This window comes from Perognathus longimembris, chromosome 21 (genome assembly GCF_023159225.1).
Source record: "Perognathus longimembris pacificus isolate PPM17 chromosome 21, ASM2315922v1, whole genome shotgun sequence".
Lineage (NCBI taxonomy): Eukaryota > Metazoa > Chordata > Mammalia > Rodentia > Heteromyidae > Perognathus > Perognathus longimembris.
In genome coordinates this window covers 45,260,336-45,275,998 of record NC_063181.1, presented here as the reverse complement: position 1 = coordinate 45,275,998, position 15,663 = coordinate 45,260,336, and the positions used below count along the sequence as shown (strand labels likewise).

The window sequence follows — 15,663 nt, the reverse complement described above, 5'->3', positions numbered from 1 at the left end:
ATTTATAAAAAATATTCCAAACTATTTCGTAGTCACAATTTTTAGAACTAGAAGGCACATAGCTGAGATTGTGTCTACTTCACACAGGAAATCTGAGGTCCAGTGAAGAGAATTTGCCACAGGGCACACAGTTAGGAGGCAGAGATTAGTATAAAACCTGTGGGCTCCGTTCAGAATTTTTACTGTGCATATTTTTCCAGCTGTGAATGTTGTTATAATTCTGTTAGACACAGGGAATAGTAGTGATGGAGAAAAGAGTTTTGTGCGGGAGAAACATTTTATGAATTTATTGTGAGCTGGTACTGAAGTGGAACTCAACATCCTATTCTCCCTTGAAGTTCTTGCTCATAGCTGGTGTGCTACCATTTGAGCCATGCCTATAGTCCAGCATTTTGCTGATTAATTGGAGATGGAGTCTTATGGATTTTCCTGCCCGAGCTGGCTTCACACTTCATTCCTCAATATCTCAGACTCCTCAGTAGCTAGACTTACAGATCTGAATCACTAGTGCCTGGCTGAGAGAAGCATTGCAGAATTATGTAAAAATCGTAAGTATAGTTGCCTCCAATAAAAATCTTTTAGGAAATTATCCATATTATATCATTTTAAAGTCAGAGATATCGTCAAAGAATGGATATTAAGGCCACTGCATTTATTCTTAATGATCTGTGAACAAGCTATGTATTCTTAGTGAATAAAGCAGTGTTGTGGTTGCCTTAGTGATAGTGCTATTAACCTGAATCCAAGAGTCCAGATCCTAGTCTTGGGTTTACCAGTAACTAAGTGAATAGATTCATTCCTCTGGCATTACAGGACCCAAAGTAAGCAAATGGGGTGACATCCTTTCCAAGGTTCACCTGACCCTCAAGTTCTATGAATTTCCTAATTGTAGATTTTATAACACCAGATACATGAATACATCTGTAAATTAATCTTACTTACCTCTCAAATACAGTGAGTCCTCTTGACTCCCCTATGTCTCTTCATGATACCATGTTTCTTTCTTACTTGGTTATCAGACTGAGTCATCCTTAAATTATTATTCATTTTCATTTGCTCACAACCAATCAATTGAAATCTATATTCATTTCTATCCTCACTTCAGGCATTTAGGTTGAAGCACTTGAAAATGTTATTTTCTTATTAGAAGAAAAAAAGAAAAAGGCCAAAGATTGACATAGAGTTGACTGAGCTTTCTTGAGGGGTTTCGTGTTTGTTCTATGGCGTTAGCTTTTTCCTTGCTTCCAAACTGCCTCCTTTTTTTTTTTTTTTTTTTTCCAGTCTTGGGGCTTGGACACAAGGCCTGAGCACTGTCCCTGGCTTCTTTTTGCTCAAGGCTAGCACTCTGCCACTTGAGCCACAGTGCCACTTCTGGCCATTTTCTGTATATGTGGTGCTGGGGAATTGAATCCAGGGCTTTATGTATACAAGGCAAGCACTCTTGCCACTAGGCCATATCCCCAGCCCCTCAAACTGCCTCCTAGACTGTAGAAATAAATAACTTTTCCACCCCACAAATACCTGTCTTTTATATATGTACTGTGTGCCAGGCAGGGGACTGGGTGTTACGAGGATAGAGCTAAGTCCCATGCAACCCTACCTACACCAAACCCCCAACAGAGCAGAAGGAGACAGATGGAGAGTAGCAGGAAATCACAGTAGGATGTGGACTGGGCTCCCAAAAGCTTCTTGGAAAACGAAGCTACCATCTATTATGCCAAAAGAAGTGCCTTTCAAGGTGGCTCCTCAGGAGCTATGGAGTTAGCCAAGAAATGAAAAAGTACTCTCAGAGAGAACATAGCCTAGAGGTGAGTGAGAGGGCAGCTTCTTCCAGGAAACAAGTGTGGGGAGGGATGAGGTGCGGAGTAGAGAGACCCAGTGGGGGAACAGTGGAGTGCGTGGGGGTGCTGTGTTCTGTGGGATATTGTGCGTGGTGGCATCTTCACAAAATGTACTGTTGGATTCAGGTTTTTGTTGTTTTTTTTTGGGGGGGGGGTCAGTTGTGGCCTTAAATTCAGGGTCTGCACATGATCCCTGAGCATTTGTGCTCTACTGCTTTGAGCCACAGAACCACTTTCAGTTTTCTGGTGGTTAATTGGAGGTAAGAGCCTCATGGACTTTTCCTCTCCAGGTTGGCTTTGAACTGTAATCCTCAGATCTCAGCCTCTTGAGTAGCTAAGATTATAGTCATGAACTCAAGATTTTTGTTTTCTTTTTTCTTTTTCCTCTAAATGTGGCAAAGAGGAGAAAGAGAGAGTGAACGTGTCCAGTTTCTTGTGGTGTTGGATGAGGATCAGAAAATAATCTAAGAAGCCTGGAAATGATTTCACTGGCTGGCTAAATCTTGCCAAAGTATTAAGTTCGATGTATTTCAAACTTTTAATGTGACACTTAAAATGAGTCGAGAGGGGAATTTTTTTTTCTAGATAGACCTATTCCTACCATGTAGAATTTAGTTTTTCTTTGATGCCAGAAATGCTAGTATAAATTACTACAAATAATGTCATTTGAACTTCAATGAGTACATATCCTTTTTGACTCGAGTAAAAATAATTCACTGAAAAGTTCTTTATGTTGAGCCAGTGTGATCACTATAGCAAAAAGGATTGTGTATGTGTGTGTGTATATACATATATACATAGGTATGTATATAGGTATATGTATATATTTCCTTGGTAGTACATATGCATATACACATATGCATATTGAGGATGGGTACAAATATTAGAATAAAATGTTTTCTTATACTTAAAGCAGTACCAATAAGAATCATTTTGACTATTCGGGAAGAGACTGTCAAGTAGGACAGCTTTTACCTGCTATAAAAAAAATCCCAGGCTGGGAATGTGGCTTAGTTGTAGAGTGCTTGCCTAGCATGCATGAAGCCCTGGGTTCGATTTCTCAGCACCAGGTAAACAGAAAAGGCCAGAAGTGGCGCTGTGGTTCAAGTGGTAGAGTGCTAGCCTTAAGTAAAAAGAAATCAGAGACAGTGTTCAGGCCCTGAGTCCAAGCCCCAGGACTGGAGATAGATAGATAGATAGATAGATAGATAGATAGATAGATAGATAGATAGATAGATAGATAACATTTCTTTCTCATACTACAAAATAAAGATGTTAATGAAGCATTAAAGACACTTCTATCTTTAACAGTTTGTGTGGAAAGGGAGGAGTTCAAATCATTTGTAAATACATAGAGAGCCCAGTTCAAGAATAACCATGTAACTTACCATACCCTTGATATCTTACTGTGAACCTAGATGGTTCCTACTCCTTTCTCTTCACCTCCCTCCGTGCTTTCCTCCCTTCCCTTCCCTTCCTCCCTGCTTTTTTTCCTTTCTCTTTTCTCTTCTCCCTTTCCCTCCTTCCCCTTCTTTCCCTTCCCTCCATTCTTCCCTCCCTCTCTCCCTTCTTCCTTCTGTCAGATTTAATGATTTTGCTAGTCTCTTACCACACTATTGGGCATTTACCAACAACTGGTAGCCTGGTGCCAGTGGCTCACGAGTGTAATCCTAGCTACTCAGGAGGCTGAGATCTGAGGGTCATGGTTCAAAGCCAGCCTGAGCAGGAATGTCCATGAGACTCTTATCTTCAGTTAACCACCAGAAAACTGGAAGTGGAACTGTGACTCAGGAACAGCAGCTGAGTTCAAGCCCTGAGTTCAGGCTCCACAACTGACAAAAAAAGAAAGAAAAATATAGAGAGAGAACTGATGTTATGGATGATATTGGGTAAAATACTTTGACATTGATTGATAGATGAGCCCCGAAGAAGGCAGTCATGTGACAAGTGACTTTTCCCTCATCACATAATAATGAGTAGATTTTCAAAGACACTGTTATTTCAAGCAACTAAAGTTTTACTGCAGTAAATTGTTTTAATGGCATATCTTCACACAAAAGTGGAAATTAAACCATAAGTTAGTGTTTGGAGATGGGGTTTTCATTAGGATCCAACAGAGAAATATGGTAAGCCATGTATAGAAAATACTAATTAGAATAACTGAAATATTCTGCTTACTTGAGTTTTGGTAAGTGAATCATTCTAACTAAAATGATGTATATTATGATACTTATTTTAAGGCAAGCTTGAAAGCTAAAATATTATTATTTTATTCATGCAAGTCCTGGGGCTTGAACTCAGAGCCTGAGTGCTGACCCTCAGATTTTTTTTTCAAGGAGAGTGGTCCACCACTTGAGCCACAGCTCTACTTGTGGTTTTTGGGTGGTTAATTGGAGATAAGAGACTTACTCACTTCCCTGTCCCTGTGGCTTTAAACCACGGTCCTCAGTTCTCAGCCTTCTGAGTAGCTAGGATTTTAGGCATGAGGCACCAGGGCCCAACTAAAATATTGTATTGATAGTACTGTATATGTAGAGCCAAAAGTGGTGACTCACAATTGTAATCCTCAAACTCGAGAATAGGATCTTGAATTCAAGGACAGTTTATGGCTACATAGTGAGAGTTTGAAAAAAGACAACACAAAACAAAATAGTATCTCTGCACATTACTTCTTATTTTGGGTAAAAAGACCTGCAGGCTATGGGTGCTTGGCATGACGTAGTAGCTGGCCAGCTCAGGATGTCCAAACCACAGGAAACCGCAGCCCACAGGTTTTGAAATAACAAATTCATCGGAGACAGAGGGCCTTGCAGGCCTTCTCTTGTTTGAGAATTGGACTTAACTGGATTCAGTGGAATCAAAAGGGCACCTTATTGCTGAATGCTGCTATTGCTGAAATTAAGAATCCAACTGTTTGGCAGGCTTTGTAAAACTGAGCAGCTTCTTACATACCTAATAAATTTGGCAAGTCTAAGTAATAATAAGGCAAAGAAAAACAAAGGTCCACCAGATGAAGGCCAGTGTTTAATATTTTAGGAAGAGAAACTATGTCATAATAATGAAGCTAGTGACAATGTTGTCTTTTGAAAACAGTACCGTATTGCTGGGAGCCTCGGATTATCTGTTTATTTTTTCTCATGCTTGCTTTTAACCTCAAATCGTCTGCATCCCAGCCTTGTGAGTAGGATTAAAGGCTTGAGACAAGTAAACCCAGCTTCATCTGCACTTAAAATGGAAAAAAAAAAAAAAGTGAGCACTGGTGGCTCATGTCTGTGATCCTGGCTACTCAGGAGACTGCAATCTGAGGATCACAATTCAAAGCCAGAATGGTCTGGAAAGTCCATGAGACTTTCATCTCTAATTAACTACAAAAGCCAGAAGTAGATCTGTGCTCAAGTGGTAGAGCGCTAGCCTTGAGCAGAAAAGTTCAGGGACAGTGCTTATTCCCTGAGTTCAAGTCCGTACACACACACACACACACACACACGCACGCACGCACACACACACACCGATTACAACAAATTCCTGTATTCTAATGTACAATTTAAATGCTAGAATGTGTTCATCTTCTTCCCAAGGTTTGCTGTATTGGGCAATTTAAAAGCTCTAAACACAGTTTTTCTGCAAAGCTTGAAATATTCCATAACAAGTAAATGGGATATATACTTGGAGGTAGAAAAATATATGTCCTAAATTTATGATGATGTATTAACCTTCTAGACTATGCAAACAATGTAAACACCAGAAGACTTTCTACAACTTTATACTAGGTGACCTAGGTCATAATGTTAACATCTTTTGTTCAATGGCAAATAGCCAGTTGCACCTTGTTAAAATACATGGCAGGTGGTTAAATTTGAGAGCAGGTGAGTTTAGAATAGATTATTTTTGGAGACTGTTGAGCAGAGTGCTAGAGAATGTCCTAACACCTTCTTCAACACATCCCGTCCCCAACTCCTCCTCTCTAGCCCTCACATGCATTCCTCTGGCTAATCTCCTGATGTTATTGGCAGCCTGTGACTCATCCTGATGTCTGTTGACCCAACTGGCCAGGCAGCCCTTCTATTCTTCCTCATAAACACCTTTCCTGCCTCACACTGCAGAAGTTGCTCTGCCTGGCCTTCCTCCTGGCTTCAGTGCTGCTGCTCTTGTCCCTTCAGATTCTCCTGTCCTGCCTGTGGGACCCTGCTTGGCATGATTCTAGCTCCTACAGGATAATACAACATAAAACTTTGCATGGTGCACATGTTCTCATTCTCATTTATGTTTCCAGCTGCTTCATTTCCCTCCTAATTGTGGGGTTACAGACTGTTAAGGATAAGCGAGGCCTCCAGGGACTTTTGTACCTTTCTTGTTGCCTTACATGTTGGCTGACTCCACCTGTCTGTAGTGGCCACACTCTGCATCTTCTCTGTCTCCCCTGGGTGCACATGTCTATCCATCTGTTTCTGGGAATTCTGCATTGGTTCTAGGAGTTTCCCTGCTTGGAATCACACCATACAGAAGTCTGGTGTCTAATGATCAAGTCATACAACCATATTACTGTCTCTGCTACCCAGATTTCTTGAGAACAAGGGCCAGTGTGTTGGGAAGGCATCCCTTAGCCATTCACAGAAAAGAAAAAAAAAAGTGGTGCCTTGGGTGAGCATCATGTACCTATATACTTGCTCTATGAGAAAATGCATTTCCCAGTGAGACACATTTTAATGCTTGGCTTTGGTGAAATATCCCATGATAGACACCCATGGTCAAATGCTGAAGGAGCAATAAGAGAACAAACTTCGATATGGCTGTCCTGCAAGGGCATTCAGATGTGAGAGGGGGTTCAAGTTAAGGCAGAAAGAAGGGAATTGGCAGTTTTTCTAGCATGGTAGAGATCCATGGTCCCCTCCCTCACCAGCCCCACAACTTCATTCCTGTGCTCAACTACCCCAAATACTAGTTATCAGCATCTCATATAGTAGAATTTCCCACCTGGGGCCTGTCCCTGCTGTACAGGTTGGTGGCTAGTGGAACAAGAAGAGGTTAGTTCTAGGAAAGCATTGGCTAGCTGGGGGCTGTGCCACGTGATGCCTTCTTCCTACCCCCCAGTGTCACCTTGGTAGTGCTGTCAAGGAAGGTTTTAACAAATCCTTGGTGAGAGAATAGGTCGGTGAGTGGGGAGAAACATGAGGCAGCATTAGGCTATGGAATTTTGAGGTTTGTTTGTTTTTTACGGAGCCCTGTGCAAACAGTAGTGTCTCAAATAGGATTTTCATCTGGAAAGCCAGAGCTTTGTTTGGCTCTAGCTTGGTTCATCCTTAGCTGCGACATGTGGTCATGCTTCCTCTCTGATTAAATTTTCCAAAAAGTTGGTAGTTTTACAAAGAGGACCCACTACCTGCACAACTTTCACACCTAAAATGGTGCCATGCTTCCTTACCAAACTTAAGATGATGATAGTTTTAAGCTGATGAAGATGGGGTTTCTGAGAAGAATGACAACAAACTGTTCTTTTTTTATTTTTTAGTGCCAGTTCTAGGGCTTGAACGTTAAGGCCTTGTGCTCTTACTTGTTGGCTCATTTGACTCAAGGCTGGCACTCCACCCCACTGAGTGATATCTCCACTATCAGCTTTTTGCAGGTTAAATGGAGATTGGTCACTTGGACTTTTCTACCTGGACTGGCTACTGACCCTGATTCTCAGATCTTAACTGTCTAAGTAGGATTATAGGTGTGAGCCACCATACCTGGCAAGCAGTCTGTGTTCTTTATCAACTGGGGTGTGTGTGTGTGTGTGTACATGTGTATGTGTGTGTGAGTGTGAGTGAGAGTGAGTGAATTTGTATGTGTTTGCATGCCACTAATAGGACTTGAATTGAGGGTCTGGGCACTGCGCCTTAATTTTTTCCTCTCAAGACCAGCATTTTACCATTTGAGCCACTCTTCTACTTCTGGCTTTTTCTGGTTAATTGGAGGTTAAGAATCTCACAGACCTTCATGCTCAGACTAGCTTCAAACCATGCTCCTCAGATCTCAGCCTCTTCAGTAGTGAGGATTCCAGGTACGACCCACTGGTGTCGTTTTGTGTTCAAGACTTATTTTCCTGTGAGGAGGTTTCATTTTCATTAGAATGAATCCCAGTAAGGTTGAACTGGAAATGATAGTAGTAATTATCTTGTTGGGAGACATCTAAATCGATGTAGAAGGAAATTTTAGTTTCTGATTAAGTCAGTTCTTTGAAATCAGCACATGTTGTTCTATTATTGGAGGTAATAAAAATAATTGGTACTTTTAAATGCAGATGGGTTATGAAAACAGTAACATACTAATAAACATGAGAGGGCATGTAAGGATAAAAGGGCAAAAGTTTGATTTTATGCTAATTTTACATGAATAATAAATGCCACAGATCTTCTGGGAAACCTCCCCTTTCTCAGCATTCTAAAATACCCTATTTCTACAAGCCCTGGGGCTTTGAGCACCAGTGGAGATTTTCCCAGCATCTGTGATCTTCAGTTGAACCAGGGTTGAGGAGAGGAGAGCGTTGAAAAACTGGGTCATCCAGCTGCTCTGTGCTCGTTTGTCCTTAGGGAGTGCAGTATATGGAGCAGAAGATTGAGGTTACAACCTGCTCTTCTAGGTCCAGGTCCAGGGCAGTGAGAACAAACTGAAGGCACGTACTCCGAGGAGAGTAATAGTGTCAACATGATTGTATTGCAATTGTCTTCTGAGTCACTTCACAAAACCCGTGTTATTCAGATGCCCGTCTAGATTCCTGAAGGTAGAACTCATGAGCGGATTTGATTTTCTTGATGGCTGAGTGTTAAGGATGTAAGTTGCTCAAAATTATTTTTAACCGTCTTTTAAAATTGTTTGCATTTCAATTTCGCATTTACTTTTGGAGTGGGCCATATATTTTACCCCCATGGTTTAATATTATAATAGATGTTTTAAGATTATATATATATATATATATTATATATGTATTTTTTTCTCAGCGACAAAATCCCTGACATACACAGAGGGAGGGTGAGTTTGTTATGCTTGTTGTTTTTGAGGTCTCCGTCCTTCCCGGTGGGGAGTCCCTTGGCAGCAAGAATGCTGGGGCTAAAGGGCATCTTCCTTCCTGCCCTCTTACTCCATCAGCACCCCAGCCCAGATTCTTCCCATGTGGAGTGGATTCCACCTCCCTCCTTAGTTCTCTCGGAAACACCCTCACAGATGCAGCAGAGGTCTGCTTCACTAATCTCCTAGGCATCTCCCTTCCAAACAGATTGACAGTTGAGATGAACCGTACAATCCCTATGGGAAGTCACTCGGTAACAACTTGTTTTTTCTAATCTACACACAAGAGGCAACTATTCATAAGCAATTTAGTATACTAATAATGAAGAATAACAGACAAAAATACTTTCCGTTCTCTTCAACTATTAATAAAACACAATGGGTATTTCAGTTGCTTTAGAGCTGAGGATGATCAAGTAATAGTACAAATGTGGGTTGCTTAACCACATAAAATGAGTGTTCCTTTCCATTCTCTCCGTTTTCATCCTGGGGCTTGAACTCAGGCCTTGGGTGCTATCTCTGAGCTTCTTCTTCTTTTTTACTAGTTATGGGCCTGGACTCAGGGCCTGAGCACTGTCCCTGGCTTCTTTTTGCTCAAGGCTAGCTCTCGGCTGTTTTCTGTATATGTGGTGCTGGGGAATTGAACCCAGGGCTTCATGTATGCAAGGCAAGTACTTTTGTCACTAGGCCATATCCCCAGCCCCTTTGAGCTTCTTTTTGCTCAGGTAGCTCTCTACCACTTTAGAGCTCCACTTTGGCTGTTTTTCCTCCTCCCTCCCTCCCTCCCTCCCTCCCTCCCTTCCTTCCTTCCTTCCTCTTTGTTTTGTGTCAGTCATGGGGCTTGAACTTGGGGCCTGAGTGTAGACCCTGAGCTCTTTTGCTCAAGGCTAGTTCTCTACCACTTTGAGCCACAGCATTACTTCCTCATTTCTTTTTTTTTTTTTTTTTTTTTTTTTAGTTTTTGAGTGATTTTTTTGGAGATAAGGATCTCACAGACTTTCTTGTTCAGGCTGGCTTTAAACCATAATTCTTGGATCTCAGCCTCCTGATTTGTGAAAGGATATGTCCCAGCCATCCCAGGAGACCATGCAGAGATAGTCATGCACAGGAGAAGGTGGTTCATAAGGGGGTTTATTAGTGGGGCCATATCTCCCACGGGAGAGGGAGCAACATGGCTTCTGCACCTTATCCAGGTGGCAGCTTCTCTGGGGCTAAAGGGGAAGCAGGTAGGTCTTAATAGTGAGTATGAGTGGCTCATTATAGTTCTAGGGCAGGGAGTTTAGGAGTGGGTGGATTTGGGGGCTAATGGGAGGAGCTGAGGACCTAGGCCGGGGAAATGCTAACATTTAGGATTACAGGTGTGAGCCAAGAGTGCCCAGCTTCTGTTTTATTTTAAATAGCATTTTGAGTACATTCTGCTGTTGGTTCTTGGAGCACACGTGTTGAGGCTCCTTTGTTTTCCTTCAAGCAATCACTATCTGTGAAAAATTGGAGAAAAATCACTAACTGCTTAAAAAGTATTGATTGGATACCACAGAATGTGAATGCCTTCAGGAAAGATTGTTCATGAAAAGGAAACATTTTTGTTCAGTTTCTTAGGTCTATTTTTTCATATTTAGCTTTGTTTTGATTATTTGCTGTGCTTATTCCAAGAAGCCAAAACAGTTCACTTCCGTTTTTTTTTCAGTTCTGCTTGTTTATTTAAAGTGATGGAAACATTTAGAATGACTCCAAAACTGAACAAATTATTTATTTCTTAGCAAGGATGTATTTTAGTATAATTGGGTGAAAGTTGCAAGAAGTGGAAAAGAGAAACAGTCCCTGCTTCCCATGCAGGAAGTAGGAGTTAAGACTCTAAATTCCTCTTTTAAAATAGAATTATTCCCAGGGCACAATGACATAGGAAGTGACTTATCACTGGAATAGCATCACACATAGATTTGAGTATCAGTATGTGCTTGCAAACAAATTCACCCATTATGACTACTTACAGGGGAAAAATGAATGAGGCTTGCATTTGATAGAAAGTTAAGGTGACATGGTCAAACATACAGTGCTTTTTTGTAGTTGTTGCCAGTCCTGAGGCTTGAACTCAGGGCCTGAGAACCGTCCGTGGCTTCTTTTTGCTCAAGGCTAGCACTCTACCACTTGAACCACAGCACCATTTATGGCTTTTTCTATATATGTGGTGCTGAGGAATAGAACCCAGGGCTTCATGTATACGAGGCAAGCATTCTTGCCACTAGGCCATATTCCCAGTCCCACATACAGTGCTTTTAATGATGGCCTTAAAGGGAAAAATGTGAGTAAAATTTCAAGGTAGGTGGTGATTTATTAGGGATTATGAAATGACATGTTCACAGTATAAATCTTTGTAATGACCAAACTGCCAACCTGAAACAGATGTGTTTGTAGAAAATGAGTAGGAGGCGGAAAAGGCATTTGAAGCCCAATCCTTTGTAGGATTATGATTTGTGGGAGTGTATGTGTGTGTGTGTGTGTGTGTGTGTGTGTGTGTGTGTGTGTGTGTGTGTGTGTGTGTGTGTGTGCGCGCGCGCGCCTGTCTGTGTCCTGCACTTAAACTCAGGACCCGGGCTCTGTCTTGGGCTTTTTTCTTTCTTTTTCTTGGTGGCTCAAAACTGGTGTTCTTCCACTTGAGCCACAGCTCAACTTGCAGCTTTTTTGGGGTGCTTATTGGAGGTAAGAGTCTCATCAACTTTTTTTCTTTTTAATTTTCTACTGTTAAGGTGATGTACAGAAGGGTTACAGTTATATACGTAAGGTAGTGAGTACATTTCTTGTCAAACTTGTTACCTCCTCCCTCAATTTTCTCCCACTTTCCCTCCTCCCAAAATCCCCCATGCCCCGAGTTGTTATGAAGGCACTTTACTTCTGAGCCATCCCTCCAGCTACCCATGCCCCAAGTTGTATAGTTAGTTTACAATATATTGTCTTGTAAGTATTGCCGTTGCACTGGTTTGCCTTTTACCCGTTGTCTCACCATTTTGATGTTCTCCTTCCCTTCCTAATTCAGACAAATATATATACAATACCTAGGGTACTAAAACCAAATACAGTGACAACAGGGGCTAAATCATAGGGAAGATAAACAAAAGAAAAAATTTCACATAATGCGTTAAAAATAACAACAATGATAAACCACTTGTTTCTTGGAGTCCATTTCGCTTAGCATCATTTTATGTGATCATATGTACATTGCTATTGAGATATTGTGATAATCTGCTAGGACTATCCTAGACATATACTAATTATTAACAATGAGGGAAACTGTAGTGTGCATGTTTCTTTTGATCTGGCTCACTTCACTAGTATGATTTTTTTTTTCCAGGTCTTTCCATTGCTTTACGAAGGGGACAGTGTCATTCTTTTTGATAGAAGCATAGAATACCCAAAGGATTGCAAGCAAGGCCATACTAAAGCTACCAGAACAGCCATGTTGGTTGCAGCATTATTTACCATGGCTATAAAATGGAACCAACCTCTCACTAGATGAATTGATCAAGAAATTGTCGGGGCTGGGAATATGGCCTAGTGGCAAGAGTGCTTGCCTCCTACACATGAAGCTCTCGGTTCCATTCCCCAGCACCACATATATGGAAAACGGCCAGAAGGGGCGCTGTGGCTCAGGTGGCAGAGTGCTAGCCTTGAGCGGGTAGAAGCCAGGGACAGTGCTCAGGCCCTGAGTCCAAGGCCCAGGACTGGCCAAAAAAAAAAAAAAGAAAGAAAGAAAGAAATTGTGGTATATATACACAATGGAATTCTATGCTTCTATCACCAACTTTTATGCCTGGACTAGCTTTTGAACCTTGATCCTCAGACCTCAGCCTCCTGAGTAGTGAGGACTATCAGATGTGAGCCCCTGGCATGCAGCACTCTTCCCCCCCCCTCATATATTTGATCAAACTATCGTATTCACCCAGCCGATTTCTCTACCAATGGAACTGGAACATTAAAAACTATGAAATCAGTCTTTTGTATGTCATTTTCCTATTTGTGGGTAAATAATTGTGCTTCATGTGCCTGATTTCCTGCCCCCACGTAAATCTTTTAAGTTTGGAATCAAAGCCATTGCTGTGTTTATGAATTCCCAAACATGTAGATCTCTGATGCATTTCTTCTTTAAGTAAACATGACTTAAAGGCATGGCTGTGGCTTATCTAGTTATTTTTTGAACCACGTGGTAATGATGATAAAAATTAACCACAAGTATCTTTGTGTCTATATTAATTTCTCTTGCAGTTGAAAAGGGTAGGCAGAAGCATCCCAGAAGTCTATGCATCCAGACCCAGACATCTCCAGATGTGTTTTCCTCTGAGAAAACACTCAAATTGGCTCAGTATAAGACGAAATGTGAAAAACAAAGCGGATTTATCCTGCAGCTCAAGCAACTTCTTTCTTGTGGGAACACCAAGTTTGAAGCCCTCACCGTGGTGATCCAGCACCTCCTAGCTGAGGTAAGATGGTGGAGTTTGGGGAGGTTAAGAAACAGGCATGTGATCTTGATCGACTTCATGATTAGGAAGAAACAATAGGTACAATTCATCTGTTTTCATCTAGCCCCTGATGACTGTGAGTCATTCTCCAGAAATTTAAGATGGAAACATTTTCCTAATATTTCATTCCCTCTCCCCACTCCCCACTCCCCAGACTGTCTTGATGAGAAGAACAACAGGAAGATAAGTACCCATGATATTCTTACACAGTTTTTCTCTGCTTTATTGTCTATATCATTTATGCATTCTACATTTGTGAGTTAATTCTGAGGTTAGTCCTAACCTTGTGTTTGGGGACTTTTTAGAATTTCCATCCATTCCCAAAAGAATCTGTGGTACAACAAAAGAAAAACATACTACCTTATTACTTTTCCCTGTTATTCCTCAGAGATACTAATTCAGGAACTGGTTAAAATTCATTGAGAAAACAAAGTTTACATGAATATACACTCCTGAAGATACCACAACAGAAACTACACTTTTTTTTTTATAAGAGAGGAACTAGGAAGGGAAAAGAACTTGAGTTCTTTAGAAATATTTTAATTTCATTTAAAGATGGATGTATATTTATAGATATGTAAGATAAATATATGTGTGTGTATAAACACATATAAACCAGCATATATGTATATGCATGTATGTTCCGTATGGTGCTGTAACTCCATTTTGTCCAAGAAAGCTGTAGTGATTTCATAAAGAGGCCACTGAGATATGGATGCCTGTTTAGGGAGTGGACACAGGTAAACAGGATTTATCTATCCCTTTGAGGAGTTACCAGGCTACCCACTGGTCAACATTCCCGTTCCCTCATTCATATGTACATTTGCCTATTTTTGTAGTATTTTTGTTTCTCTTTAATATTTGAAGAAGAACATCAAGAGCTGGCCTCTATAACCAAGTAGTCTAAATTTGAAGCCATATGATGGCAGGTGTGTGGAAACATTTAGCTCTTCTATTTCAATAAAAGCCAGTTATTTCTGTTTCATTGCACCCAGCCTAGTAGCTCCATCTTCAGCCTTTTCTCCTTCTCTATCTATCTTCCACCTTTCTCCATATTACATCTATCATTGTATCTTGTGAACGTTGAACTTTGTTTCTCTTCTTTGTCCCATTTGTCATCCTTTCTCAGATCCTGATTGACTATTTACTAGGTTCAGATAGCTACTTCGTATCTACTCTTTATGCTTCTGTCCTTTCTCTCCTATAACATATCATAAGCACTGCCTCAAACACCTATCTTTTCAAAGCATTCTATTCTAAATCTTCCCATGGTTCAACATTGATTAGAGCTGACCTGACCACTATGGTCAGATCACTAGCCATAGAGAGCTATTTACTAAGCATCTATAATCAGTCCTAGTTGAGTTATGTGCTCAGTATGAAATCCATGTGGATTTTAAGTAATGAAAAAGAAGATGCAAAATTCAGTGGTGATGATTTTTACATTGACTATTGAAAGTAAATATCATATATTTGGATTGTGTGAAATGTATTGTTTAAATTAACTTCTCCTTATATTGCTTAAAAATGTGGCTACCAGGAAATTTTAAATTACATGACAATGTTATATTCATTTTGGATGACTGATTTTTAGCTGGCAATATAAGGCTGCCTATAATTTGGTACAAACTGTTACTTTTAGTGTAACTCTCACTGCCCAAATGCTAAATTATATGTTTAGGAGATGGAAGGGAAGCAAGAAGACTTTACCATTTGTTCTATACTTCTACTATGATTACAAAAATCAATGCAGATTTGGAATTTACAAATGAGAGACGCAGTTTGCTCAAATTCTGTAACTTGATGGATGCTCCTTCCTATATGTCCAGATCTTCTATACAGCATCATCAATAATATCACAATCTATACTTAATGTATACAGACTCATTCACACACAGAACCAAAGTAAAAATGCAAGTTGAGAAGGCAGCCATACCTTCCATGCCCCTCCATGGGCAAAGATCCAGGAGAAGATTTGAAGAAGAAAGCAGGAGTCTGTTCTCCAGGTTTCTTCGCTATCCCGAAGTCCCGCTCCTGATACAGTCTTGCACTATGCATATGGGCATTTTAAAATAATTTCTCCATGCGATCTGGTTCCCTAAGCAAAAGCCAAATACTTAGGTGCTCAGTTGAAGAAAGAAGAGATAATAACACTAGATTGAAAAATTCACTGGTTTGGTTATACTAAAAAATTCTTTGTTAGTATATAACATGATTATCTGATGGATTCCAAGAACACTTTTACCCATTTAGCTTACATT

General features: G+C 40.5%; 1 protein-coding gene across 9 annotated transcripts in view; it reads left to right on the top strand.

Annotated features, from left to right (window-relative positions):
• Mtus1 (microtubule associated scaffold protein 1) overlaps positions 1-15,663 on the top strand; it is a 157,649-nt gene that overhangs the window by 110,629 nt on the left and 31,357 nt on the right. For all 9 annotated transcript variants that reach the window (XM_048330560.1, XM_048330559.1, XM_048330564.1 and 6 more), the window contains one exon: positions 13,149-13,363. In XM_048330560.1, coding sequence (XP_048186517.1) covers positions 13,149-13,363 — 215 coding nt within the window. The remainder of the gene's footprint in view (positions 1-13,148; positions 13,364-15,663) is intronic.